Source organism: Corvus cornix, chromosome 27, assembly GCF_000738735.6.
Source record: "Corvus cornix cornix isolate S_Up_H32 chromosome 27, ASM73873v5, whole genome shotgun sequence".
Lineage (NCBI taxonomy): Eukaryota > Metazoa > Chordata > Aves > Passeriformes > Corvidae > Corvus > Corvus cornix.
This window is the reverse complement of record NC_046355.1, coordinates 4,155,858-4,183,096: the sequence shown is the minus strand read 5'-3', so window position 1 is coordinate 4,183,096 and position 27,239 is coordinate 4,155,858. Positions and strand designations below refer to the sequence as shown.

The 27,239-nt window shown below is 64.1% G+C and overlaps 2 protein-coding genes across 2 annotated transcripts in view; both read right to left on the bottom strand.

The window, feature by feature from the left end:
* USP48 (ubiquitin specific peptidase 48) overlaps positions 1 to 420 on the bottom strand; it is a 30,205-nt gene extending 29,785 nt beyond the window's left edge. Inside the window, 3 exon segments of the mRNA XM_039565762.1 lie at positions 285 to 322; positions 324 to 386; positions 388 to 420. Of these exon segments, the coding sequence (XP_039421696.1) occupies positions 285 to 322; positions 324 to 386; positions 388 to 420 (134 nt within the window).
* Positions 421 to 1,529: 1,109 nt separating this feature from the next.
* HSPG2 (heparan sulfate proteoglycan 2) overlaps positions 1,530 to 27,239 on the bottom strand; it is a 40,766-nt gene continuing 15,056 nt past the window's right edge. The window contains 72 exon segments of the mRNA XM_039565586.1: positions 1,530 to 1,769; positions 2,221 to 2,324; positions 2,396 to 2,479; positions 2,588 to 2,658; positions 2,756 to 2,834; positions 2,966 to 3,041; positions 3,133 to 3,186; positions 3,817 to 3,960; positions 4,682 to 4,784; positions 5,217 to 5,449; positions 6,195 to 6,416; positions 6,953 to 7,051; positions 7,132 to 7,240; positions 7,315 to 7,424; positions 7,509 to 7,608; positions 7,679 to 7,823; positions 7,909 to 7,993; positions 8,249 to 8,365; positions 8,445 to 8,592; positions 8,677 to 8,789; positions 8,864 to 9,130; positions 9,625 to 9,722; positions 9,805 to 10,000; positions 10,279 to 10,539; positions 12,235 to 12,414; positions 12,501 to 12,693; positions 12,767 to 12,948; positions 13,415 to 13,549; positions 13,624 to 13,767; positions 13,858 to 13,996; positions 14,083 to 14,234; positions 14,317 to 14,455; positions 14,539 to 14,690; positions 14,775 to 14,913; positions 14,999 to 15,150; positions 15,233 to 15,371; positions 15,467 to 15,618; positions 15,702 to 15,840; positions 16,173 to 16,330; positions 16,448 to 16,586; positions 16,934 to 17,085; positions 17,215 to 17,353; positions 17,475 to 17,629; positions 17,707 to 17,845; positions 17,927 to 18,072; positions 18,164 to 18,299; positions 18,384 to 18,526; positions 19,303 to 19,443; positions 19,530 to 19,631; positions 19,634 to 19,651; positions 19,832 to 19,891; positions 20,354 to 20,534; positions 20,848 to 20,948; positions 21,028 to 21,138; positions 21,211 to 21,437; positions 22,380 to 22,466; positions 22,549 to 22,676; positions 22,766 to 22,879; positions 23,504 to 23,734; positions 23,815 to 23,895; positions 23,979 to 24,071; positions 24,802 to 24,993; positions 25,064 to 25,204; positions 25,279 to 25,367; positions 25,452 to 25,501; positions 25,588 to 25,674; positions 25,752 to 25,879; positions 25,959 to 26,072; positions 26,153 to 26,264; positions 26,338 to 26,456; positions 26,653 to 26,832; positions 26,933 to 27,109. Coding sequence (XP_039421520.1) covers positions 1,606 to 1,769; positions 2,221 to 2,324; positions 2,396 to 2,479; positions 2,588 to 2,658; positions 2,756 to 2,834; positions 2,966 to 3,041; positions 3,133 to 3,186; positions 3,817 to 3,960; positions 4,682 to 4,784; positions 5,217 to 5,449; positions 6,195 to 6,416; positions 6,953 to 7,051; positions 7,132 to 7,240; positions 7,315 to 7,424; positions 7,509 to 7,608; positions 7,679 to 7,823; positions 7,909 to 7,993; positions 8,249 to 8,365; positions 8,445 to 8,592; positions 8,677 to 8,789; positions 8,864 to 9,130; positions 9,625 to 9,722; positions 9,805 to 10,000; positions 10,279 to 10,539; positions 12,235 to 12,414; positions 12,501 to 12,693; positions 12,767 to 12,948; positions 13,415 to 13,549; positions 13,624 to 13,767; positions 13,858 to 13,996; positions 14,083 to 14,234; positions 14,317 to 14,455; positions 14,539 to 14,690; positions 14,775 to 14,913; positions 14,999 to 15,150; positions 15,233 to 15,371; positions 15,467 to 15,618; positions 15,702 to 15,840; positions 16,173 to 16,330; positions 16,448 to 16,586; positions 16,934 to 17,085; positions 17,215 to 17,353; positions 17,475 to 17,629; positions 17,707 to 17,845; positions 17,927 to 18,072; positions 18,164 to 18,299; positions 18,384 to 18,526; positions 19,303 to 19,443; positions 19,530 to 19,631; positions 19,634 to 19,651; positions 19,832 to 19,891; positions 20,354 to 20,534; positions 20,848 to 20,948; positions 21,028 to 21,138; positions 21,211 to 21,437; positions 22,380 to 22,466; positions 22,549 to 22,676; positions 22,766 to 22,879; positions 23,504 to 23,734; positions 23,815 to 23,895; positions 23,979 to 24,071; positions 24,802 to 24,993; positions 25,064 to 25,204; positions 25,279 to 25,367; positions 25,452 to 25,501; positions 25,588 to 25,674; positions 25,752 to 25,879; positions 25,959 to 26,072; positions 26,153 to 26,264; positions 26,338 to 26,456; positions 26,653 to 26,832; positions 26,933 to 27,109 — 9,690 coding nt within the window. The 3' untranslated portion in view covers positions 1,530 to 1,605.

Here is a 27,239-nt window from a genome sequence, read left to right as displayed (position 1 = left end):
GGGACAGAGGTTCCCCACCACCCCAAGGGAGTCCCCTGTATCTGGGGAGCCCCACAAGGAGACCGTGCTGAGGGCCACCCCAGCCCCGGGAATGGGGGTCCCCGAGAAAGGAACATGGGGGAGCCTCCACCGACGCCGGGGGACCTCGGAAGGGGCGGGGAACCGCCCCGCGCCCCACGGGGGGAGGGAACACAGGGTGTCCCCCAGCCCTGGGGGCCGGGGAAGCCCCCAGATCCCAAGCGCGCTGTGGGGAGGGTTCGGTGCCCGGCCCGGCCCCGCGGTACCGGCAGGCGCCGCGCTGGCAAGGCTCCAGCCGGACGCGAATAGGCCGCCTCGATGTGCTCCTGCGCCACCGCCTCGGGCGGCACCGTCTCGGTCCAGCGCCACGGCCGCCTTCTCCAGCTGCAGCCGCGGCGCCATCGCTCCCGCCGGCGCCCCGGGGCTGCCCCGGCTCGGCCCGGTCGCTGCCCGCGGCCCTTGTCCCGGTCCCTGCCCCGGCCCTTGGTCCCGGTCCCGGGTCCTTGTCCCGGTCCCGCCCGGCCCCTCCCGCCGCCGTCAGGGGCCGGTGACGCCACGAGCGCGACGCGCTGACGGCGCGAGGCGCTGACGTTACCGGGCCGCGACGCGCGGGGCGCTGGGGGCGGGGCTTCCGCCCCGGGGAGTGGCTTGGGCGCGCCGGGTACCGGCTCGCGCCGCCGGGGGCGGGGCCCTGGACGCCCAGGGGCGGGGCTTGCGTGAGAGGCGGGAGGGGCGTGGCCGGCGTGACACAGGGGCGTGGCTACGCCCGCACGGGGTGGGCGTGACTACCCCACACCGTGGGCGTGGCTTTCGCTATGTGGGCGGGGCCTGTGGCGCGGGGCCGTGCTGGGTCCCATCGCCTCCCCCCACCCACCCCGTGCCCCCCCGAGCCCCCCAGCCCAGCACCCCCGCCAGACCCTCTGCACCCCTGTGCCATTCCCCCGGGCCCCTCTACCGCACGGACCCGCGCCGTAACACCCCGGACCCCCTGAACCCCCACACCACACCCCCCTATACCACCCCCCGCGCCCCAATACCGTAACCCCTCCATACCACACCTCCCTATGCCACAACCTCCCGGGCCCCCGTACACCCCTGCACCCCACACTGTCCCCCCTAAATCCTCCCCCTATACCCCCCTCCTACAGCACCCCCAAACCATCTCGCTCACACCATAGCCCCCTGCACTCCAAAACCAATACAGCTCCCCCGTATGCTCCCACCACCCCCCAGCCTTATGCCCCCCTCCCATCCCCCCGTCCCTCATATTGCCCCGGCGCAGCCCCAAAGACGGCAGCCGCGCTGGTTGTCTCTCCTTTAATAGCTGTCCCCGCGGGGGGGTCCCCCGCCAGCACCCCGATTGTCCCCCGCGCCCCACCCCGCCGCCACCCCGGGGGGCACCCAGGCGGCCCGGCCGCCCCTGCACAGTTTCGGGGGGCCGGTGGAAGGGGGGTGTAAACATTTTTGGGGGTCCCGGCCCCCCCCCCAGAGTCACCCCAGGGCAGCGAAGCACCGTTTCCTCCTGGTGGTTTTTTTTGAAAAGAATAAAATTGGCCGAATTCCCCCCAAACTCTGTTTCGGGGGGCGTTAGTAGGGGCAGGGGGGCACAGGGGAGCCCCCCACGGCGCCGTGCCGGAGGTCGATGGGGTGTCGGGGGATCCCAGCGGACTCCAGCGCCAGTCCCCGCACGCACCCCGAGAGGCCGGAGCTGAACTTGCCGGCGGTCAGGGCACGGGGGTCGGGGGCACCGCCTGCGGGGGGACACAGGGCCACGTGGGTGGGGGGCACCTGCTGCGCCCACCCGTGTCCTGGCCTGGGACACCTGCCCGTGTCTCTCTCGTGTCCCAGCAGGTGTCCCCACCCCACGTACCACTATGGGTCCCACCCAGTGTCCATCCCACGTCCCTCCCTGCGTCCCACCCTGTGTTCCACCATGTCCCATCCTGTGTCCATCCCGTGTCCATGCCATATCCCATCCCACATCTGTGTCCCACCCCATCTCCATCCCCTGTGCCATCCCATGCCTCACCCTGCCTATCCCACCTCCACCCTTCGGCCATTCTATGTCCCGCCCCTGTTCAATCTCATCTTCATCCCACATTTTCCGCCCCAATGTTCATTCTCTGTCCTCTCCATGTCCATCCCACATCCATTTGACCCGTCCCTCCCCGTGTCCCCCCATGTCCCCATGTCCCACCGTACCCACGTAGATGCTGCCCTCGGTGTTGGCCATGATGTTGGATCCGGGTGATTCCCCACTCACCGGCTCCTCTCCGTCCACCTGCAGCTGCCCACGCCGGCCCTCCCTGCGGGGCACCGTCAGCACCTGCACCCCAACCCCACCCCGACCCCACACCACCCACAGACCCCCGCCCACCTCGTCACCGTCACCCGGTGCCACTCGCCGTCATTGATGGGGTCTTCAGAGGTGATGGTGGCCTCGCCACTGCCCAGCTGGTAGCTGTGGGGGGCACAGTGTCAGAATGCACGGCCCCTTGGGGGCACCTTGTGGGGCTCAGGGGACCCCTGGGTGCCACACACCACACCAGGTGACCCCGGTCACCCTCACCTGAACACCAGGTGTCCATCCTTCAGCCCGAGGCCGAGGAAATCTTTGGCTTTGCCACCCTCGCCGGGCTCCTGCGGGTGCAGCAGGGGTGAGCAGGGGGGTACCGGGACCCCCACCCCGAGGGGGTCTCACAGGCGGTGCCCTCCCTGTCCCCCGTCCCCGTCTCACCGCGCCGTGCCACAGCAGCAGTCCCTGTGCGCTGCGCGTCCGCAGCTCCAGCTCGATGGTCTCGGGAGCCTCAGGGGGGCTGCGAGGGGAGGGGGGTGATGGGGGCAGCACCCAAAAAGGGAGGGATGCCGTGGGGGGGTGCAGCACCCCAAAAAGGGGGTGGTGCCATGGGGGGGGCAGCACCCACCCGGGGTGTGCTGTGTCACTCACCCGCGAGGGAAGAGGTGCCCGGGAAGGGCCAGGTAGGATCCATCCTGGAACGCAGCACTGAACTGCCCAGGAGCGTCTGGGGAAAGATGAGGGTCAGGGGGGGATGGGAGGAGGGGGCCCCACCCGCATTTTGGGGGGAAAAAGGGGAAATACGTGCAGGGACCCACCGCCACCCCCGCTGCCCTCCTGCCAGTCCTGCTCCAGCTCTGCCAGCGCCGAGCCTGCGGGAGAAGAGGGGGGAAAGCGGGGGCATGTATTCCCTCACCATGTCCCCAGGTGTCTCCAGTTGTTCCCAGGTATCCCCAAGTATTCCCCAAGGGTATATCCTCAACCGTGTCCCTAGGTGTCCCCCCATGTCCCCAGGTGGCTTCAATTATTCCCAGGTATTCCCAAGTATTCCCCAAGCGTGTGTCCCTGCCATGTCCCCAGGTGTCTCTCTGTGTCCTCAGTTGTCCCTCTGTGTCCTCAGTCGATCCCCAAGGGTCTCCAGGTGTCCCCAGGTGTGTCCCCCCCCATGTCTGCAAGTGTCCTCCAAGTGTCCCTAAGTACCTCCTCCCACGTTCCCAAGTTTCCCCCATGTCCCCACATGTCCCAAGCTGTCTCAAAATGTCCCCAGGTATTTCCAAGTATCCCCAAGTGTGTGTGTGTCCCTTGTGTCCCTGGGTGTCCCCGTGCCTTTCCTTTGTCGCCCCCATCCCCCAGTGACCTGAGGTGTCCCTCTGTGTCTTCAAGTGTCCCAAGGTGTTCCCCCCTTGCCCCTCCATGTGCTCCCCCCTCACTGTGCTGGCAGTGTCCCTGCATGCTCCCCGTGTTCCCAAGGTGTCCCCCCTGTCCCTGCATTGTCCCCTCACGGTGCTGGCAGCGGGACCCGCTGTATCCGGGGGGGCAGCGGCAGGAGCCATGGACACAGGAGCCACTGTGCAAGCAGGGCCGTGAGGGGTGACAGCCCTCGGCCTCCTCCTCCTCCTCCTCCTCCTCCTCCTCGCAGCGCGGGCCTGGGGACAGCGGGACACGGTCACCAGGGGGTGACGGGTGAGTGTGCACGGCCCACACGGGCACAGCACCCACAGGGCACACGTGTGTGCAGGGAATGTGTGTGAGCTGCGTGTGCACATGGCACGGGTGTGTGCAGGGAACACACGCAGCTCACACACACACACAGGTACAGCACACACACACAGAGGTACAGAACACACACACAGCACGCACACACAGAGCACACACAGCACGCACACACAGCACACACAGGTACAGCACAAACACACACAGGTACAGCACACACACACACAGCACGCACACACACACACAGCATGCACACACAGCACACACATGTGCACAGTGCACACGGATGCACAGCATGCACACACACAAGAATGTGCTCACACACACAGTGCACACACACACACTGCACAAATGCATGCACAGCCCACACATCACATGCAGTGAACACGCACAAATGCACACGCAGTGCACACACACGCAGCACATGCACAGGCAGTGCACACAGGCACACGTGCATGCGCAGCCCACACACGCAGTGCACACACACGCAGCACATGCACAGGCAGTGCACACAGGCACACGGCACACGTGCATGCGCAGCCCACACACGCAGTGCACACACGCACGCATAGCACACATGTACAAATGTGCACACAGTACACACACGTGTGCAAACGCCCCAGGCCCCCCCCTCAGCCCTGTCCCCGCTCTCACCGCGGGTCCCCGGCCGGCACGGGGCGCGGTGGCCGCAGGGCCGCACCCCCCGGCTGCGCAGGAACCGCTCCCGCAGCTCCACGCGCTTCCCGCTGATGGACACCTGCAGGGACACCGCCAGCCGTCACCTCCCTGCCAGCGGGGTCACTTCCCGACCGGGACACCAAGGGGGTCACCCCCCACCAAGGGGACACCAGGGAGGGTCACCTCTCCAACGAGGGGACATCAACAAGGGGACACCAATGGCACCACCCCCCAGCCAAGAGGGTCACTCCCCACCAAGGGGACAGACACCAAGGCCGGGGGTCACCAACCGAGTGAGGGAGCTCCAGCAAGGGGATGTGAAGGGAAGTCACCTCCCCAGCAACGGGGTCCCCTCCCAACCAAGGGGACACCAAGAGGGGTCATCCGCCAGCAAGGGGACATCAGTGGGGGTCACCTCCCTCCCCAGCAAGGGGATCACCAGTACGGGGGAGTCACCTCCCCTCCTGAGGGGCGTCACCTCCCCTCCAAGGGGACACAAGGGGGGTCTCACCTCTCCGATGCAGCCGCGGAAGGAGGCATTGGTGGGGGGGCGCAGGGGGGGCTCGGTGCCCCCCAGGTACAGGGGGCTGCGCAGGTTGAGCCCCTGGCTCTTGCCGGGCGAGGAGCGCTTCACCGGGGCAGCGTCGTCCACCACCAGCGTCCCATCCTTGTGCACCCGCTCAGCTGTCACCCAGTGCCACTGGCCCAGGGCCACCGGCTCTGTGCTCCGCAGCACCGCTGGGCCTGTGGGGACAGGGGTGGTGTCATGGGGGGACGCCAGGGGACAACCAGGGATGTGCAGGGACCTGAGATGAGGCCTGGGTGATGGTTGGGGACCCTGGTGATGCTTGAGGATCCCAGTGGTGACAAGGGACTCTGGAAGGACCTGGGGACCTCAAGGAAGTCAAGGTAGCAGGGTCATGCCTGGGGACCCCAGTGGTGCCAGAAGACCCCAGTGACAATTGTGGACCCCAATGTGGCCAAGGGACCACAGTGATACTTGGGGACCTCAATGAGGTCAAAGGAACAGTTGGGGTTATAAGTGATACCAGGGGATCCCAGTCGTGTGACAGTGGTGCCTGGGGACACTGGCAGTGCCTGGGGACCCAGGGGATAGTGGGGGACGCTAGGGATGTAATTCCAGGGGACCCCAGTGACACCACGGTACTTCAAAGATGCCAAGGGGACCTGAAGAATGCACAGCAACCCCTCGGGACAGCAGGGGACCCCGCTGATGTTCAGGGACCCTAGCAGCACCTGGGGACCCCAGTGAGGCCAAGGTGCCAGGGGATCCCAGTGATGCTTGGGGACCAGGATGACTCCCAGGGGCCCCAGTGACACTTGGGGACTCCAGTGGTGCCAGGGGACCTCACTGTGGCTCAGGGACTCCTCTGATACCAGTGAACCCTGGTAATGCTGTGTCACCCCCTTACTCCCAGGGTCCCCAGTGCCACCCCTCTGCAGTGCCCCCTGTCCCTGTGCCACCCACCTGAGCCCAGCTCGTAGCGGAACTCGAGGTGGCCACCGATCATGGCCAAGGCCACGAAGTCCTCGACAGGGGCGGCTTTGCCGGCGCTGAAGAGCAGGAGCCCGTCAGGTGCCAGCGGCAGGAACTCGACCTCCAGCCGCAGCTCGTGGTGCACGTTGGTGAGGGGCGGGTATGAGACGAAGGCTCCCTCGTCATCGAAGGACGGCACGTTCACCACCTCACCTGCACATCCCAGTCAGTGCCCAGTGTGGGACCCCCCGTCCTCAGGGTGGGACCTCCAGCTCCATCCTCAGAGCAGGACCCCAACATCCATCCACAGCCTTCATCCCCAGGGTGGGACATCTATCCATCCCTCCGTCCCTCCGTCCGTCCATCCGTCCGTCCCTCCGTCCATCTCCAACCTTCATCCCCATGATGGGACCCCATCATCCATCCCCAGCCTCCATCCTCACCCTCCAACCCCACAGTGGGGCCTGATGTCCAGCCCCATGGTGAGACCCAACCTTCATCCCCAGGAGGGGACCGCAGCCTCCATCCCCATGGTGCCCATCTTTCCAGGCTGGTCCTGATCTCTGTGCCAGTGTCCCCAGGGTGGTACCCATACCCATCTCCATCCTCATCCCCATCTCCGTTTTCCATTTCCATCTCCATCCCCATGTCCCCAGGGTGGTCCCAGCCATGTCCCCATTTCCCTGGGGTGGTCCCCACCCCGTCCCCATGTCCCAGGATGGTGCCAGATGTGTCCCTGTGTCGCTCACCCTCGGTGCACCGCTCCCCAGTCTTGCCCAGGTGGCAGCGGCAGGTGTAGCCCTGCCCGTCCAGCCGGTTGACGCAGGTGGCATCAGGCCCACATGCCTCTGTGGGGTGACAAGCCATGAGCACCCATCCCGGAGGGGCACTGGGATGACGTCTCCATGGAGGGAGAGGTGTCACCTACCCGGGTGACAGTGCAAAGCCTGCGAGTACTCGCAGTTGCTGCCAGTGAAGCCATGGGGACATCGGCAGACGTAGGTGCCGCTCTTGTCATCCTGGCACACGCCGCCGTTCTGGGTGAGGGGTGACATGGGTGTCAGCAGTGGGCAGGGATGGGTGGGCATCACCTCCTCCCCTCCATCCTCACCTGGCACGGCCGGTCTTGGCAGGTGGGACAGTTGGTGACACCATGTGCCTGCAGGTCCATGTCCCCAAAGGCCACCTCCTCCCCTTGGATGCGGAGCTGGCGCACGCAGCCTGAGGGGTGGTGGAGATGGGCAGAACTGACACATGATGCCCGGCGTCCCCTCACCCCGGTGCCCTCCAGAACCCACCACTCACCCATGAAACCCCGGCTGAGCCCCGTCTTTGCCACAGCGCCAATGTCAGGGTACCCGCCCAGGTACAGCTCCTCGTTCAGATCCAGCCCTTGAAACTTCCCCTGCAGGCACAAGAGGGTGGGCACCACCTCCAGCACCCTGACCCCACCCAACAGCCCCCCAAGCTGATACCTGGGAGGTGCCGTTGACTGCGGGGTGCCCGTCCAGGCCCAGCGAGCCCCAGGTGAGGTTGCGGAGCAGCCGCACGGTGTGGAACTCACCCAGCCGCAGTGCTGTGGGGTGACGGATGGTGGCCATGCCCGAGCCAGCATCAAACCTGATTTTTTGGGGGTACAAGGGGTGTGGGTGATTGCTGGTGCCTATCTCCCACCTCTCCCATAGCACCTTCTCATAGGTCTCACCTAAATTCGGGGCGTCCACCCACCAACCCAAAGGAGATGAAGTCAGCACCACTGGTTTTCCGCTGCCCGTTGTAGAGGAGAAGCCCTGAGGGGTGACAGGGGATCAGGTGGGACAGTCCCCATCCTGAGGTGAGGGACACATCCTAGGGAACCCCAAAATCCTCCCAGAATGGAGGAGAAACCCCCCATAAATTGGAGGCTCCCAGATGAACAGAGAATGGGAGGTAAAGGAGGGCAAGGGGAGCATGAAGAGAGAGGAGCATGAAGGCAGGGAAGGGAGGGGGAAATGCTGGAGGGGGCATGAAGGGGGACACAGGACACGTGAGGGACACAGGCTCACCATCGGCAGCATCAGGTCGGAAGGTGATGAGGATCTCAAACCTCTTGTAGGCATCCTTGATGGTGGGCAGGGGGAGGAAGGAGCGGGGCGACTGCCCGAAATAGGGGACCACGTGCTCTGCAGGGACGGGGGGGTCAGAAGGGGTGGGGCACGTCACCCCCCGCTCCCGTGCATCCATCTGTCCGTCTGTCCTCACCTTGCACCTTCAGCACGTAGTAAGCTGTCTGCTGCCCGCGGTGGTTGGCGGCCACGCAGGTGTAGACGCCGGCATCCTCGGGGCGCACGGCCGGCAGCGTCAGCACGTTCCCCTGCACCCTGGCACCTGCTGGCAGCTCTCCCTCCAGCTGTGGCACAGCAGGGGGGGGGTCAGCACCCACAGGCAGCCCCCACAGCCCATGCCACCCCCACCCTCCATCCCTCCATCACACCTTGCTCCAGGTAATCTCTGGCACCGGGAAGCCGGATGCCAAGCACGGCAAAACGGCCGCGGATCCGATGGACACCTCCTTCACCTCTGGCTGCCCGGTGATTTGAGGAGCGGCTGGGGACGCACAGAGGTGTAACCACCCTGTGGGCACACGGTGTGTGTCCCCACCTCCGTGTCCCCATGCTCACCCTGCACGTGGAGGATGACGTGGGACTGGACGGTGCCCACGGCATTGGTGGCAGTGCAGCGGTACTGCCCAGCGTCCACCCGCTCCACCTGCTCAATGGTGAGGGTGCCAGCGCGGACCAGCACCCCGGGGCGGATGCGGCCCCCTACTTTGCTCCAGGTGACATGGGGACGGGGTTCCCCCAAGCCCAGGCACTCCAGCTCCACTGTTGTCCCTGCCAGCACCGTCTGCACCGCGGTCCGGATGTTGATCAGGGCCCTGGGGAGAGCTTGGGGGGACAGTGGGGTTCTGGGGTGAGCCCCCGGCACAGGGAGGCATCACAGTCTGGCACCGGAGTGGGAGATAGGGAAAAATGGAGTTCCTGAGGGATGTGGGGCAATTGGGGTGGCTGTGGGAAGGGGGAGAGGTCAGAGGTGCTGGAGTCCTTGTGAGCATGGGGAGACATGGGGGGTACCAGGGTGGACATGGGTGTGGGAAGAGATAGGGGGCACTGGGGTGTCCGTAGGGGTGGGGAGAGATTGATTGTGTTGGGGTGTCCCCAGGCATGGGGAAGAGTGGGAGGTATTGGGGTGTCTGCTGGCTTGAGGAGAGATTTGGGGTCACCATGGGCGGTGGGGGTATCTGGGTACCTGTGAGTGTAGGGAAATGGAAGGTGCTGGGGAGCCCCTCGGTGTGGGGACATGGGGGTCTCGGGGTGCTCTTGTTAGTGGGGGACAGGTCAGGGGCTGCCCGTGTCCCCTGGTGCCAGGGTGACACTCCTACCCTGGACAGTGAGGGTGGCCCTGTCCTCCGCCTGCCTGCCCGGGGCGCTGGCCCGGCACACGTACACGCCCTGCGCCCCCGCCGCCAGCTCCGGCATCCTGCGGGGACACCACCAGGGTGAGAGACCCCACGGAGGGCCAGGGTGGGGGTCCCACTTCCCTGTCCCGCATTCCTCCTTACCGCAGCACCCCGTCCCGCACGCTGTGGGTGGGGGGCAGCTCCCCACCTTCCTTCAGCCACTCCACACGGGCACGGGAGTCCCCAGAGACAGAGCAGGCGAATTCGGCAGTGCCACCCACCCCCTTGACGAGGCTCCCTGGTGTCACCTGCACCACCAAGGGACTGCCAGCGATGCCCCCACCTTCACCAGCATCACCTGGAAGGAATGCAGAGCCCCAGTGCTACCCAGTGGCACTTGCATCACCCATGGGGGATGCAGAGCCCCGGTGGTATCCAGCAACACCAGGATAACCTGGGTGGGGTGCAGACTCCCAGTGGTACCCAACGGCATCACCCAGGAGGGATGCGGAGCCCCAGTGGTACCCGTCAGCACTGGGATCGCCTGGGCGGGACGCAGAGCTCTGAGGGCACCCGGCGGCACTGCCACCACCCAATGTGGAGCACCCATGGTACCCGGGCTGGGGATGGGCTCACCATGAACAGCCACACGGGCAAAGGCCTCGGCGGTGCCGACACGGTTGGTGACGACGCAGCGGTAGGTGCCGGCGTCGGTGGCGGCCGCGGGGCTGAGGCGGAGGAGGCCGGCACGGTGGGCCGCACGTGCCGAGAGGCTGCCATTCACCTTGTCCCAGGTGTAGTGCAGCGGGGGGGTGCCGTGGGCCAGGCACTGCACCTGCAGCGCGTCACCCGCCCGCACCGCCGTGTCCTCTGGGAGGATGGTGGCGTACGGAGGTGCTGCGGGACAGGTGGAACCATCAGTCGGGACAGGGCCAGGAATGGGTCAGCAGGGCAAGGAGGGTGTTGGTGGGGGCGGGTAGGGTGTGATGGAGATGGGCGTGTGTTGGGATGGATGAGAGTTGGATGGATCTACGAGGAAGGGGTGGATAGAGGAATGTGAGAGGAGATGGAGATATGGATGTCTGGGATGGCCAGGACTGACAGATGAATCCACCAGGAAGGAAGGGATGGATGGATGGATGGATGGATGGATGGATGGATGGATGATTGCAGAGTTTGAGAGGAGATGGCCAGTTGGGTGTGTGCTGAGATGGATGATGCACAGGGAGAAGGGGGATGCAGGAGTCAGGAAATGCAGAGGTGGATGTGAGCTGGAAAGATTGAATGATGGATGAACGTACCAGGAAGAGGTGGATGGATAAGTTTGAGAGGAGATTGAGAGATGACAGTATGCTGGGATGGATCACATGGATGGATGTACAAGGAAGGGATGGATGGAAAAGGTGTGAGAGGAGATGGAGAGATGGATGTGAACGGGGATGGGTGAGTGATGGATGAATCCCCAAGGAAGAGGTAGGTGTGGGGGTGGATGGATCGATGACTGGCAGAGTGTGAGAGCAGGTGGCGAGTTGGGCGTGTGCTGGGATGGATGAGATGGATGATGCACGAGGAAGGGATGGATGGAGGGGTGTGAGAGGAGATGGAGAGATGGATGTGAACGGGGATGGGTGAGTGATGGATGAATCCCCAAGAAAGAGGTAGGTGTGGGGGTGGATGGATCGATGACTGGCAGAGTGTGAGAGCAGGTGGCGAGTTGGGCGTGTGCTGGGATGGATGAGATGGATGATGCATGAGGAAGGAATGGATGGAAGGGTGTGAGAGGAGACGGAGAGATGGCATGTCCTGGGATGGACCAGAGATGGGTAGATGCACAAGGATGCGATGCATGGAGGGGTGTGAGAGGAACCAGAGAGAGGAATGTCAGTTGAAGTGGGTGAGCAATGGATGAATCCACCAGGAAGGGATGGATGGAGGGGTGTGAGAGGAGATGGAGAGATGGATGCGAGCTGGGATGGATGAGAGAGGGGTGAATTCACAAGGATGAGATGGACGGAAGAGCAAGGAGATGGGGAGATGGGTGTGTGCTGGGATCAATGAATCCACAAGGAAAAGACAGACAGAGAGGTGTGAGCAGAGATGGAGAGATGGAGAGATGGACGTGAGCTGTGATGGATGAGTGATGGATGAATCCACAAGAAAGAAAGGGATGCAAGAGTAAGGGAGATGAAGAGATGGGTGTATGCTGGGATGAATGAGATGGATGGATCCATGAGGAAGAGGTGGAAGGAGAGATATGAGCAAAGAGATGGGTTTGAGCTGGGATGGATGAGCCATGGATGGATCCATGGTGGATGGATATATGGACAGATGAGAGAGCAGAAGTGGAGATGGACATGCACAGGGATGGGACAAGCAGGTGGACACATCCATGGGAAGGGTTGGTGATGGAGCTTGAGAGGAGGAGGATGAGTGCTGGGATGGAGTGAGGATGGTCCCACAAGGAAGGGCTGCATGTAAGGGTGGGAGTGGCAATGGAGGTGGCCACATGCAGAGGAAGGACAGGTGATGGCCACAGGAGAGGTGGCAGCAGGAACCCAGGGGCACCCCAGCCCCCCACTGTCCCCTCCTTACTCTCCACATCGAGGGTGACAAAGACTTCGGTGGAACCGACGGGGCTGCTGGCATTGCAGATGTACTGGCCCGAGTCCTGCTGCGCGGCACGAGGGATGACCAGGCTGCCGTTCACCACGCGGTGCTGCCAGGGCAGGGGTGCCCGCAGCTTCGACCACTCAATCCGGGGTGCTGGGTCACCTATGACCACACCATGCCCATCACCGAGGTGTCAGGTACTGCTCAGGACACCCCTTCTCCACCACGGTCCTCCAGGCTCCCCATACCTCTGGCCATGCAGTGCAGTGTGGCCGTGTCCCCGGCCACCACAGTGACGGTAGATGGTGCGGTGACCTCGGGGGCCCCGGGGTGCCGCTGCGCTGACTCCACGCTGACGTCCACCCGTGCCTGGGCTGAGCCCAGGGCACTGTGTGCTGTGCACACGTAGGTCCCGGCGTGCTCTGGCTTGGCCGGCGACAGCTGGGGGGGACAGGGTGGGGATGAGCACCAGGCACTGCCCGGTGCCCCATGGTGCCCCTGGGTGCCCCCTCACCTGCAGGATGGCCTGGCTGTCCATGTGCAGCAGTGTCTGGTGCTCCACCTTCTGCCGGGAGCCCAGCCGGCTCCAGCGCACCAGTGGCCGTGGCTCGCCCCGGCCCAGGCACTCCAGGCTCAGGGATTTGCCCTCCTTCACTGTCACGGGGCCTGGTGGCATCACTGACACCGTGGGGGCACCTGGAGAAGGAGGAAGACATTGGGGTGGGGATTAGGACACCACCATGAAGGATGTTGGCCTGGCCACAGGGACACCCATCACCTTGGGAGCATTGGGAGCATGGGAGGAAATGAGCATGAGGGTGGGGATGGGGACACAATATCTCAGGAGCATCCAAAGCCCATGGAGGACATCAGCATGGGGGATGGGGACATCACAACTCCTGGGGCCCCAGGAAGGGCACCAGCATGGGGACATGGGCACCACCACTCCTTGGTGTGGAGAAGCTTGAAGCATGGAGAGGAGATGGGGATAGGGACACCATTGCTCCAGTGGTATCTGGATGACATGGAGGACACCAGCATGGTGACAGGGAGCCCACCCTGAGGGCATCTGGAGCACGTGGAGAACATGGGGATGGGGACACCAATGGAGACACCTGGAGCATATGGAGACAGGGACAGGGCCACCCTGGCCACCTCATACCTTGCACCACGAGGTTGACGACGCTGCTGGCGACGCCGAAGCGGTTGGAGGCCACGCAGTGGTAGGCACCCTGGTTGCCCACGTGGGCACTGGTGATGGAGATGACTGAGCCGTTGGCGCTGATCTTCACATTGTCTGGGCAAGGAGGAGCCATCAGCACCAGGGCCACCCTGGGGACCATGCCAGGGCCACCCTGGGGACTACCATACCTTGGAGGTGCTGGCCAGGCCCCATCCGCCAAGTGATGTTGACAGGCCGGGCACCATCGTGGACACGGCACTTGAAGGTGGCATCCTCACCCGGTGCCACCGCCATGCTGTGTGGGTCGATGGAGATGATGGGGCTCTGCAGACCTGTGGGGACAAAGGGACAGAGAGGCCACGAGGTCACTCACATCCCCTATTTCCCCCCAGCATCCTCCCTCACCCCGTGGCCACACTCACGGTAGCTGGAGCTGTCACGGGAGGTGACAGTGACAAAGACAGTGGCCTCGCGGGCAACACTGCCCGTGTCAGCCCGGCACACGTACTCTCCCGAATCGGCCACCGAGAGCTGCGACAGCCGCAGCCGGGACCCTGAAATCTGAGGATGTCATGACAGAAGGTGGTGGCATCACCCAGCCATGCGCAGCCACCACCGTCCCCCACCCCGCCGGTGTCCCCATCTACCTGGTGCTTGGCTGGGAGGGCCCCACCACGCTTGTACCATGTGATGGTGGCCTGTCCCTGGCCGGCCACCACGCAGTCCAGGTCCAGGGTCTGTCCCTCGGTGACAGAGGATGCCGAGGACTCAATGTGGATGGGTGGCGTGACACCGGTGGCTGCATGGGCACAGTTGAGGGTGAACGGCCCCAGTGGTCCCTGACACCAGTGGGGACCTGTCCCCTGGAGGGTGGCACTCACAGTGGGATGGGTTGGCTCCGTCATCGATGGTGACGATGAGGGACGTCTCCTGCGTGATGCCGCCTGATGTCACCCGGCACACGTACTCCCCTGAGTCGGCTGCTGTCACCTGGGGGATGCGCAGGCGGGTGCCCGACACCTGGAGGGGACAATTAGGGGACAAGTCATCACCGTAGAGCAGGGGATGGGACAAATTCAGGGGGACCCTCCCCTGTCCCCTACCTGGTGGCCAACGGGCAGGGAGCCACCACGCTTGTACCACGTCACAGTGGTGGGGCCTGACCCTGCCACCACGCAGTTGAGGTCCAGGGTCTGTCCCTCGGCGATGGCCGAAGACAAGGACTCGATGCGGAGGGGCTGGGAGATGCCAGAGGCTGGGGGAGGACAGGGAAAGGGAACGTTTATCACCAAGGCGACCCTCGATTGTCCCCAAGCACTGTCCTCTCTCTCACGCTCACTGTAATAGGTGTCGGCGCTGCTGGGCACGGTGACAATGACAGATGCCTCCTGGGTGACGGTCCCCAGGGTCACCCGGCACACGTACTCTCCCGAATCAGCCACTGCCACTTGGGTAAGGCGCAAGCGGGTCCCCGACACCTGGGGAGGTGACAAGTTGAGGACACATCAGTACCTGATGCATAGTTGTGGCCTGCAGGGCAAAGCCACCTCCCCCATGTCCCACCTGGCTGTTTGGTGGCAGAGCCCCCCCGCGCCGGTACCAGGTGACATGAGGATGACCCTGTCCTGCCACCATGCAGTTGAGGTCCAGTGTCTGTCCCTCGGTGACAGCAGCGGAGGAGGTCTCGATCCTCACCGGTGGTGTGACACCAACGGCTGGGGGTGGCAATAGGGTCAGCAGGGTCACCACTGTGTGTCCTCACCATGCCCCTATGTCACCTCTCACCCATCCCAGTACCGTAAGAGGAGCCAGCACCAGTCTGGATGGTGACGATGAGGGATGTCTCATGTGTGACACTGCCCGATGTCACCCGGCACACGTACTCGCCCGAATCGGCCGCTGTCACCTGGGGGATGCGCAGGCGGGTGCCCGACACCTGGAGGGGTGACACACATGAGAACGGGGACATACACCCCTCAACACCACCAAAAATCCCTTTTCCATCCCAAAATGCTCCTCTGTGTCCCCTACCTGGTGCTTGGCTGGGAGGGATCCCCCGCGCCTGTACCAGGTGACAGTGGCCTGTCCCTGCCCGGCCACGATGCAGTTGAGGTCCAGGGTCTGTCCCTCGGCCACGGAGGAGGACGAGGACTCAATGCGCACTGGAGGGGTGACACCAGCGGCTGGAGACAGAGACAGGAGGGTCACCCCAAGGACGGTGGCACTGTCCCCCAGTCCTCAGTCACCTCCTCCTGTCCCCACTCACGGTAGGTGCTGGCACTGCTGGGCTGGATGATCACCATGATGGAGATCTCCTTGGTGGTGGCCCCGCTGGTCACCCGGCACACGTACTCGCCCGAGTCGGCCGCTGTCACCTGCAGCAGCCGCAGCCGGGAGCCAGACACCTGTGGGGAGGGGACATGGGGGTCACTGAGGCCATCAGCTCTGGCAAGGGGTCATCTGGGATTGCACAAGGCCACTTGAGCTTGCACAGGGTCACTTTGGGCTTGCATGGGCCACCTGGGCTTATGTGGGGTCATTTGGGCTTCCTTGGGGTCACTTGGTCTTCCCTGGGATCACTCGGGGTTCCATGGTCATGGGGCCACCTGGGCCTGCCCAGGACCAGCCAGCCTTGTATGGGGTCCCCAGGACTTGCATGGGCCACCTGGTCTTGCCCAGAGCTGTGTGTCATTCCCATCCATCCTGCTTGGTGACATCCCTGCTCCGTGTCCCCTACCTGGTGCTTGGCCGGGAGGGTCCCCCCGCGCTTGTACCAGGTGACAATGGCCTGCGCAGGGCTGGCAATGACACAGTTGAGGTCCAGGGTCTGTCCCTCGGTCACAGGGGATGACAGGGACGAGGACTCAATGCGCAGTGGGGTCGTGCTGCTCGGGGCTGGGGAGCAAGATGGGTTAGACACTGTGACCACCACCATGTGTGACCCTCCCAGGGACACCGGGAGCAGTGTCACCCCCCCGTGGGTAACCTCCTGTGTTCCCTGTCCCCACTCACAGTAGGCACCAGCACTGCTGGGCTGGATGGTCACCATGATGGAGGTTTCCTTGGTGGTGGCCCCGCTGGTCACCCGGCACACGTACTCGCCTGAGTCAGCCGCTGTCACCTGCAGCAGCCGCAGCCGGGAGCCAGACACCTGTGGGGAGGGGACATGGGGGTCACTGGGGCGAGTTGGGCTTCCATGGGGCCACATGGGCTTGAATGGGACCACCAGGGCTTGCATGGGACCACCAGGGCTTGCATGGGCTACTTGGACTTGCAATGTATGAGCTACATGGGCTTCTGTAGGCCACCTAACCTTGCATGGGCCACCAGGGCTTGCATGGGGTTTCCTGCTCTTGTATGGGGTCACCTGGGCCTATAAGGGGCCACCCGGGCTTTCATGGGACCATCTGCATTTCCATGGGCCACCCAGGCTTGCCCACAGCTGTAGGTCAACTGCATCCACCCCCTTTGGTGACATCCCTGCTCCGTGTCCCCTACCTGGTGCTTGGCCGGGAGGGTTCCCCCGCGCTTGTACCAGGTGACGGTGGCTTGTGTGGGGCTGGCGATGACACAGTTGAGGTCCAGGGTCTGTCCCTCGACCACGGCAGAGGATGGGGAGTCGATGCGCAGGGGAGTTGTGTTGCCCGGGGCTGGGGACCGAGACAGGAGGGTGACACCAGTGACACCAGTGACCACAGTCATGGGCACCTGAGCCATGGCTCAGTGCTGTGACCCATGAGGATCCCCTGCTGGTACTGCCACCCCCTGTCCCCACTCACAGTAGACACTGGCACTGCTGGGTTGGATGGTCACCATGACCGCGCTCTCCTTGGTGGTGGCCCCGCTGGTCACCCGGCACACGTACTCGCCCGAATCGGCTGCTGTCACCTGCAGCAGCCGCAGCCGGGAGCCGGACACCTGTGGGGAGGGGACACAAGGGTCACTGGGGACACAAGGGTCACCAGAGCCACCTGGGCTCACATAGGGCTGTGCATCAACCCCAGCCTCCCTTTGCGTCATCCCCCTCTGTGTCCCCTACCTGGTGCTTCGCTGGGAGGGACCCCCCGCGCTTGTACCAGGTGACAGTGGCCTGTCCCTGCCCGGCCACAATGCAGTTGAGGTCCAGGGTTTGTCCCTCGGCCACGGTGGACGAGGATGCCTCGATCCGGACAGGGACACCTGAAGCTGGTGGTCCTGCAGGGGAGGACAGAGCTGTGACCACCCGTTGGGAGCCAGCACGTCCCCTCCGGTGCTGCTGAGCCCAGTCTCACCATAGGATGAGCCAGATGCAGCCACGACGGTGACAATGACAGACGCCTCCCGGGCAGTGGTCCCCAACGTTGCCCGGCACACGTACTCCCCTGAATCAGCTGCCGTGACATGGGGGACACGGAGCCGGGACCCTGAAACCTGCAGTTGGGGACATGTTTGGTGTCACACAGCAGGGGACAGGGCAGCGTTTGGGGTGCTGCCCACCCTGCTGTGCCCTACCTGGTGGCCAGCCGGCAGGGAGCCCCCACGCTTGTACCATGTCACAGTGGCAGAGCCGGGTCCTGCCACCACACAGTCCAGGTCCAGGGTCTGTCCCTCAGTGACGGATGGGGACGAGGACTCGATGCGGACAGGTGGTGCCACCCCTGCGGGAAGCAAAAGGGGGGGGGGCATGGGTGGGTTGTAGCCCCCCCAAAACCATCCCCGAACACCGCTGGTGTCCCCCACCCTCCTCACCTGGCACCACGGCCACCTCGATAGCAGCGCGGGCCGTGCCAACAGCGCTGGTGCCCACGCAGAGGTAGATGCCACCATCGGCCACCGTCACAGTGGGGATGACCAGCGTGGCGATGTCACCGTGCTCGGTGCGGGACTGTGGCATGAGGGTGGGTGTCAGTGGCACCTGTGGTGCACCCATACCCCCTGGAGCACCCACTGGTGCCAGTGCCCCACTCACCTGTGGTGGCAGGGTGCCCCCCTGCTTCTCCCAGGTGATAGTGGCAGCGGGGGACCCCGAGACCCGGCAGTAGAGCCGCACTGTGGAGCCCTCCTGCACCTCCGTCCGCTCCGGGCTCACCTGCACCTGTGGGGTGCCCATGCCTGCGGGGAGGGGGATCAGGGCAGTGCTGGGGGCAATGGGGGGGTGGGGACAATGGGGGTGACATGAGTGATGCAGACGATGAGGGTGAAGGGGACCATGGGATGATGGAGGTGCTGGGGGAGATGGGGGACAATGAGGGTGATGGAGATGATGAGGATGATGGGGACAATGGGATGACGGGGATGATAGAGACGATGGGAGTGATGGGGACAATGGGGACAATGGGAGCAATGGGAGCAATGGGGTGTACAGAGATGATGGAGATGATGCGGATGGCGAGGATGGTAAGGGTGATGGGAACAAGGGAATGATGGGGGATGATGGGACAATGGAGCTGAGGAGACAACGGGGAATGAAGGGGAAGAAGAGAACAATGGGGACAATGAGAGTGACAGGGATGATGGGGGCAATGAAGATGATGGGTATTGGAGGTGATAGAGACAACGGTGGTGATGATGGGATTATGGGGACAATGGGGATGAGGTGGATGGACAGTGGGAGGTGACAGGGGTGATGAGGGTTACAGGGATGATGAGAATGACAGGGATGTTGCAGACCATGGAGACGATGGAGATGGACAATGGGGATGATGCAGAGTGACAGAGATGATGAGTGATGATGGGAGCAAGAGGGGTGACAGGGACAATGGAGACAATAGGGGTGATGCACATGACAGTAGAGATGGGAATGATCGGGGTGATGGGCATGATGGAAATGATGGGGATGGGGATGGTGTGGACAGCGGGGCAACAGGGACGATGGTGATGCCGCTCACCTTGCACGTGGAGGAAGGCGCGTGCCATGTGCTGCCCGGCGCTGCTCCGTGCCCGGCACTCATAGTGCCCCTCGTCGGCGGGCTCAACAGCGCCGAAACGCAGCGTCCCGCCCTGAACCACGGCCCGCGGTGGCAGCGCACCTGCGGGGACACGGTCCAGCATCACCCTCACTCGCTGTGTTCCCACGCCCAGTCCCGGTGTTCCCCCGTCCCCAGTGGGCACCTACCGAGCCACTCAAGGGTGGGCTGGGGGCTGCCGGTGACCACGCAGTGGAACTCGGCCGGCTGCCCCGGTGCCACACTCAGCTGCGCTGGCTCCACGGTGGCGATGGGGCGGCGGCGGTGCTGGCTGCGGTGAGACCCGGGGGGGTTTAGGGCTCACCAGGCCCCCCAGTGCTGTCCCCAGGCGGTGGGGCAGTGGGAAGTGGGGTGGCGTGGCACAGCCGGCAGCAGGGTGTGCGTGGAGCCCCGGCATGCAGCGGGTGGGGGGAGCGTGCGGACCCCCAGGAACCCTGCCCTGGTGACTTACCCGGCCTGTGCCCCTCCATGAACTCAACGGGCCCGTAGAACATCTGAGTCTTCGAGGCAGCTGCAGGAGGGGGTGGGTCTCAGGGAAGTGTGCCCATCACCCCAGTGTCCAGGCACCAAACCCACCCATCGCCTTGGCATTTGGACATCAGACCTGCTCACTGCCCCGGTGTCCAGGCACCAAGTGTGCCCACCACTCCAGCGTTTGGGCATTCCATGTGCCCATCACCCCAGCACCTGGGCACCACGCGTGCCCATCGCCGCAGAGCCAAGGGCGGTGAGTGTGGCCATCACCTGAAGGACTGGGCACCATGCAAACCCATCCCCCTGGTATCCAGGCATTGGATGTGCCCATCACCCTGGCCTCTGGGCATTGACATCCACACAGCAACGTGCCCATCAAACCCAGCCTCTGGGGGCCAAGTGCGACCACCACACCAGTGCCCCGGCCCTGCTGTGCCCATCACCCTGGTGTTTCTCATCACCCCATCACCACGGGGTGAACCACAGCGTCAGGGCTCACCCTGGACGTAGAGTGTGGCAGTGCCCTGGTCCATGTCCAGCATGTTGGAGCCGGTGCAGACGTAGACCCCGGCGTCCTGGGGCCGCACCCCACGCAGCGTCAGGATCCCGTTGAAGTCCACGGCGCCTGCTGGCAGCGTCCCATGGTTCTGCCGTGTCCACACCAGGGTGTAGGCAGGAGACTGGGGGGGACAGAGGTGGGGAGGCCTGAGGCCACTGGGATGGGCACATGGAGGGGCACATGTCTGGCTGTGCACCCATGGGGGAGGGGTGGGCACCCAGGGATGTCCCACAGAGCTGTGTAGGGACCCAAGGGGGCTTGGGGGAGTCCATATGGGTACAGCTGTTCCCGTGTTCTGGATATCCCCGTGAGGACATCCTTGGGTGTCCCTTTGCTCTGTAGGACCAGGTGGGCACCCAGGGGCATCTCCACACCCTGAATGTCCCTGAACGGCCCCGCAGCCCCACTGCTGTGCTGTGCCCCCTTCCCCTCACCTTGCTCTTGGCAGTGCAGACGAAGGTGACATCGGCGCCAGGCTGCACCCGCTGCACCCGCTTCTCCTCCACGGTGACAGTGATGGGCTTCTCAGGGGTCTCTGGGCCACCACAGAGAGGGGTGAGCCCCGCTCCTGCCTCCCCTCTGTGCGTGTCCCCCTCTCGGTGACAACAACCTACCGGTGACGATGACCTCGGCGCGGCTGGCGTTGCTGTGCCGGAGGTTGCAGCAGGAGCAGACGTAGACGCCGGCTTCGGAGGGCTGGATGCTGGGGAAGTGCAGCTCCTCGCCTGGGGGGACACGCAGGTGACACTCCACGCCTTGAGGACACCCTGACGTCCCCCCCTGAAGCCCCCCAGTACCTTGTCGGCGGCTCTGGGCGCCCTCGGGGAGGGGCCGCCCGTCCTCTCGCACCCAGTGGTAGTAGAGCGGGGGGTCCCCAGTGGCCTGGCAGCGCAGGGTGACAGGGCTGCCCTGCGGCACCGCGGTGCGCACGGGGTGCACGCGCACGGCCAGCGCGGGCGGGGGCCCCGCGGGGACACAGCCCTGGCCCCGCACCGTGGGGTCACCCGTGTACCCCGGGGCGCAGCTGCAGGGAGAAATGGGGGCACTGTGTTTGTGGGGGCGCAGTGGGATGCAAATGGGAGGAAATATATTGGGGTGGGTGGGCTGGCGGGGGGCATTAGGGTGTGAGCATATTGGGCTACCTAAGGTGGGTATATTGGGGTGTATATGGGGAGTATATTGGGGTACGTAGGGTGGGTGCATTGGGGTGTGTATGGGCGGTATATTGGGGTACACAAGGTGGGTATATTGGGGTGAGCACATCAGGGCGAGTACATCAGGATGGGTATAGTGGGGTGGTGACTGTGTCAGGGCAGGTATAAGGGTGGGCACTTTGGGTTTTCTCTGTTGGGGTGAGGCCATCAGGGTAGGTGCAGTGTGTATTGGGGTGCATATGTCAGGCTGAGCCCTTTAGGATGCAAAATTTGGGGTGAGCTCATAGGGGTGAGTACATCAGGGTGGGTATAGCAGGAGAACATTGGGGTGGCTATATCGGGGTGGGTGTATTAGGGTGGGTGTATTGGGGAGCACTTTGGGGTGGGTCTGTAAGGGAAAGGCCATCAGGGTGAGTAGATCAGGGTGGGTGTACTGGGGTGCATAAACTGGGGTGAGCATTTGGGGTGTGTATGTCAGGGTGAGCACACATGCTCTTTAGGATGTGTATATTGGGGTGAGCTCATAGGGGTGAGCGCATTGGGTGGGTATTGCAGGAGTACATTGAGGTGGGTAGATGTGGGTGGATATATGGGGGTGAGGCAGTGGAGGTGGGTTTTGGGGATAGGTATATATGGGTGACTCAGTCACGGTGGGGTTTTAGGGTGGGTATATGGGGGAGAGCCCATGGGGTGGGGTTTTGGGGTGGGTATATGGCAGTGAACCCATCAGGGCAGGTATAGCAGGGTGGGTATATGGGGTGAGCCCATGGCGTGGGTGTTTGGGGCAGGTTTTGGGGTGCCAGCAGCCTCACCGCTCGCAGTACTGCCCGGTGTAGCCCGGCTCGCAGGCGGTGCAGCGGTACCCACCGCCTCCCAGACTCTCACAGGTCCTGGAAAACCTGCGGGGACAGAGTAAGGTGAGGGCACGTCCCTTCCCTGGCACCCCCAGCCCGGCACCCCTACCGCAGTGCAGGCACCCACTGGTTTTCGGGGTATGGGAGGGGACAGGCGCAGGGCTGGCAGTCCTCGGGGGTCCCGGCGGTGGCGTCTCCGTAGAAGCCAGGGGCACATTGGTCACAGAAGTCCCCTGCTGTGTTGTGCAAGCAGCCCTGGGGGATAGTGGGGGCACAAATTGGGGGTGTCACAGCTGGGATAACACCACAGCCCCCCCAGAAACGTTCGGAATGTGGAGCCTTACGGAGCAGGCGCCGCTCTCGGGGTGGCAGCTCTCAGAGTGGCCATTGCACTCGCACAACTCGCAGTGCCCCAGGTACAGCCCCCCTCCAGTGCGTGTGTACCCGGGGGCACAGTCCTGTGGGAAGGGACAGCGTCGGGACCCCCAGAGCCTGGGGAAGGGGCCTGGGGAGGGGGAAAGGGGGGGCTTGGGGGACAGATGGGTGATGGGAGTGCTGAGGGGTGATGAAGAGTGATGTGGTGACACTGGGGAGATGCTGAAGGGGTGATGAGGGTGATGGAGGGTGATGGGGGTGATCCTGGGGATGATGGGGGGATGCTGGGGGCTGATGGGCAATGATGGGACTGCTGATGGTGATGATGGTACACTGATGGAGGGATGATGAAGGAAGGTGATGAGGGGGTGATACTGGGGGGCAGAATGAAGGGGTGATGCAGGTGAAGCTGACAGGGTGATGGTGGGTTTGATAGGCAGATGAGATGATGGAAGGATGATGACGGAGGATGCTGGAGGGATGATGGAATGTGATACTGGGCATGATGGGGGGATGCTGGGGTGGTGGGGGATGCTGGAGTTGATGATGGGGACAATGATGCAAGGAGTGATGGCGGCGATGGAGGGTCCTACTGGATTGATGGGGGGATGCTGAGGGGTGATTGGGGGGATGATGAGGAGGTACTGGGAAGGAGGGTAGGGAGGTGATGGGAGTGATGCACTGACACTGGGAGGGGCTGGGCTCACCTGGCAGGAGAGCCCATGGTACCCAGGGGGACAGCGACATTCCTCCACCTCCAGGGCCGGGGGCAAGCCGGGCTGGGGGGGCACAGCTGTGTCCATGGTCACGTCGGCAATGGCAGCCGCAGCCGTGCTGGTGGAGTAGGTGGCTCGGATGAGGATCTCGTCCAGGTCGGCCAGTGCCATCAACAGGTGCTCCCGTGTCGCTGGCTGCCCGTCTGGCCGCTGCCAGTATTGCTGCAGGAACAGGGGCTTAGCGGGGGACACACTCTGGGACAGGGGGACATCACGGACAAAAGCCGCCCACCACCTCCTACCTCCCGAAAAATGATCTCAAAGGCCTGGGGGGTCCGTGGGGGCAGGTCGGGCTGGTAGGCCACCAGCGTGATGTCATTGCCCTGGGGACAAGGGGACAAGGGGGTCAGGGGGTCCTGGTGTCACCCTGTGTGTCCCTGTGCCACCCCAGCCAGCACCCCCTTACCGTGATTTGGATGTCAGCGTCAGGCAGGGGGGCTCCCTGTCCCCCCGGGGTGTAGGTCAGGGTGTAGCGGAGCCGACCCCCATAGGAGCCCACCTGCACCGGGACATGGGCAGGATTGGGATTGGGATTGGAGTGGGAAAGGGAAGGGAAGGGTTGGGATGAGGTGGGATGGGATAGGCACAGGGAAGAGGAAGAGGATGGGCATGATGGAGACAGGGATGGGGATGGGGATGGGATGAAATAGGGATGAAGAAGAGGAGAGGGATGGGAAAAGGGAGAGGGGAAAGAAAGAGGATAGGGATGAGGAAGGGGAGGGGAGGGGAAGGGAGGGGAAGGGAGGGGAAGGGAGGGGAAGGGAGGGGAAGGGAGGGGAAGGGAGGGGAAGGGAGGGGAAGGGAGGGGAAGGGAGGGGAAGGGAGGGGAAGGGAGGGGAAGGGAGGGAAGGGAGGGGAAGGGAGGGGAAGGGAGGGGAAGGGAGGGGAAGGGAGGGGAAGGGAGGGGAAGGGAGAAAGAGGAGAAAGAAAACAATGGGGGTGATGAAGGGGACAGGGGATGGCACAGGACAGGGATGAGAAAGGCAAAAATTATGGGAAAAGGGAAAGGAGAAGGGGCAAAGGGGAAAAAGACAAGGTGAAAAGAGGAAAAAGGGAAGGGAAAGGGGAAAAGGCTAAGGGGGAAAGGGAAAGAGGAGAAGGGCGGACAAAGGAGGCTGTGCCCATCTCCCAGACAGTGCCCAGGGTGCCCATGGGGAGGGGGTGCAGCCCCTGGCGGGGCATTCCCATGGCTCCATGGGCACCCTGTCCCCCAGGGGTCACCCCATTACCTTGTCCCCCTGGTAGGGGGGTGGCAGCTGCCAGTAGTAGGAGTCAGGGGGCAGCTCCCCAAAGCGCTCGTAGGTCAGGTAGGGCTGGGGGTGCCCCGGCTGCACCCCAAAGCCGCTGCCCACGCGGGTGCTGCGCTGGCGGTTCACCAGGGCGAACCCCTGGGCATCCCCCGGGGCAAAGGACGTCCGGATCTGCAGGATCAAGGGGTGAGCGGGCTTGGGGACACATGGGGACACCCTGGGGACAAGAGGGGACACTCACGGTGCCACGGGCGTAGGCAGTGCTGGCACAGTGCTGGACGATGCCCATGCAGAAGCAGGGCAGGCACCCGGCTGGCTCATCCCCGCTCAGGTGGAAGTGGTGGGGACGGCACGTGGCACAGTGGGGACCCTCCACGTTGGCCTGGGGGGAAACACAGCATGGTGACATGGCCCTGTCACCCCTCCCGGGGCTGGGGACACACACACAAGGCTCACCTTGCAGCGGCACTGCTCGTTGGTGTCGCAGCCTTCACTGGTGCTGCCGCGTGGGTCACACTGGCACTGCCCGCCGGGAACACTGGGCACTGAGGGGTGACACGCAGTCAGCCACAGCCCCCCTTACTGACACCACAGGGGACAGCACTTGGTCCCCACTCCGTGACGCTCACCTCGGCATGGCTCTCCCCGCAGCGGGTCCCCCACATACCCGGCCGAGCACCTGCGGTGGGACAAACCCAAATGAGGCAGTGAGAGGGGCATTCACCCCAAAAACACCCCCCAGTCCCACCCTGGTGTCCCTGTCACCTCTCGCAGAGGCGGCCGCTGTGTCCTGGGGCACAGGCACTGCATGTGGGCTGCCCGTCCGTGTCCTCAAAACACATCTTGGTCACCCTGTGGAGGGGACAAAGGGACAGGTGACACCCCATCAGTGTCCTCAGGGATGTGACAGACCGTGGAATGGCACCTACTGGGTGTCCCCATGGGGTCCATGGCAGGGACAGGGCTGGCAGTCGCCCGGGGTGCCCCGGGTGGCATCGCCGTAGTAGCCAGGTTGGCACTTGTCACACTGGGGACCCTCCGTGTGATCCCGGCAGCCCTGTAAAGAAAGGGGGTGATGGCATTTGTGTCCTCGCCATGGGGGTCCCCAGGGTATCCCCTGGCTGTCCCCAGCTGACCTGGCAGACGCCGGTGTCAGGGTGGCACTCGCTGGCGTGGCTGTGGCACTGGCACGGCTCACAGGTGCCCAGGTAGAGCCCGGCGGTGCTGCGGGTGTAGCCGGTGTCACAGTCCTGGAGGGGACACAGTGGCAGGGGGGTGGGACACGGCTCAGCATCCCTGTGGTGGCAGTGAGGGGACCTGAGAGTCTCACCTGGCACGAGGCCCCGCGGTACCCAGGGGGGCAGGCGCAATCCTCCACCTCCAGCGCAGGCGGGCGGCCGGTGGCGTGTGGCACTGCCACGTCCAGGGTGACATCGGCCAGTCTGCAGGGCCAGAGGGGGTCAGCGCTGCCCTGCCGCCCCCCTGTGTCCCCTCCTGACCCCACAAGGAACCCACCTGCTCTCCTCTGGCTGCTCCGAGTAGGACGCGCGGATCATGAACAGGTCCACGTCGGCCAGGGCCATCAGGAGGTGTTCGCGGGTGGCATCACGCCCGTCTGCGCGGCGCCAGGCGCCCTGTGCCGCACCGGGGTGACATGGGGGCCGCCATCCCCCACTGCACCCAGCCCGGCCCCCAGGGCACCCAAGGTGACCTCCCCATGGCGCCCAGTCTGACCCCTGGGGCTCCCAGACCAACCCCTCCCCGGCACCCAGTCTGATCCCCTCCCTCCACGACCCCTCTTGCTGAGGGCCACACAGGGACCGCTCTCACCTCACGGATGGGCACAGTGACAGCAGTGGGGACACCAGCCAGGGGGCTGGCACTGGAGAAGTGCTCCAGGAAGATCCCGTTGCCCTGGAGCAGAACATCAGGGTGCCCGGGGAGCAGGGGAGCACCCGCCAGGGCCCGGTGTGTCACCGTGTACCGCAGCTCCCCGCCGTATGCTGTCACCTGAGGGGACACCCAGCATGGCTCAGGGTCACCTGTCCCCTGAACTGGGTGGTGGGGACAGGGAGAGGCTCAGAGGCGTCCCCTGGAGCGGCCGTGTCACCTTGTCCCCGGCGAAGGGTGCAGGCAGCACCCAGTAGTGGATGCCCCGTGGCAGCTCCCGGAAGGCCTCAAAGCGCAGCTCCCGTGGCGACACAAAGTGTGGCATGGCCCCCTCCAGCCACGTGCCTGACATGTTGGCCAGGGGCAGCGGTGCCGAGTCCTCAGAGCTGAGCAGCACCTGCGGGAGGGAGTGTGGTGGGCATGGTGTGGCACAGCATGGCACTACATGGCATGACAAGGCACAACACGTAGGTTGTATGGCACAGCACTACATGGCACATAACGGCATGACAAGGCATGACAAGGCA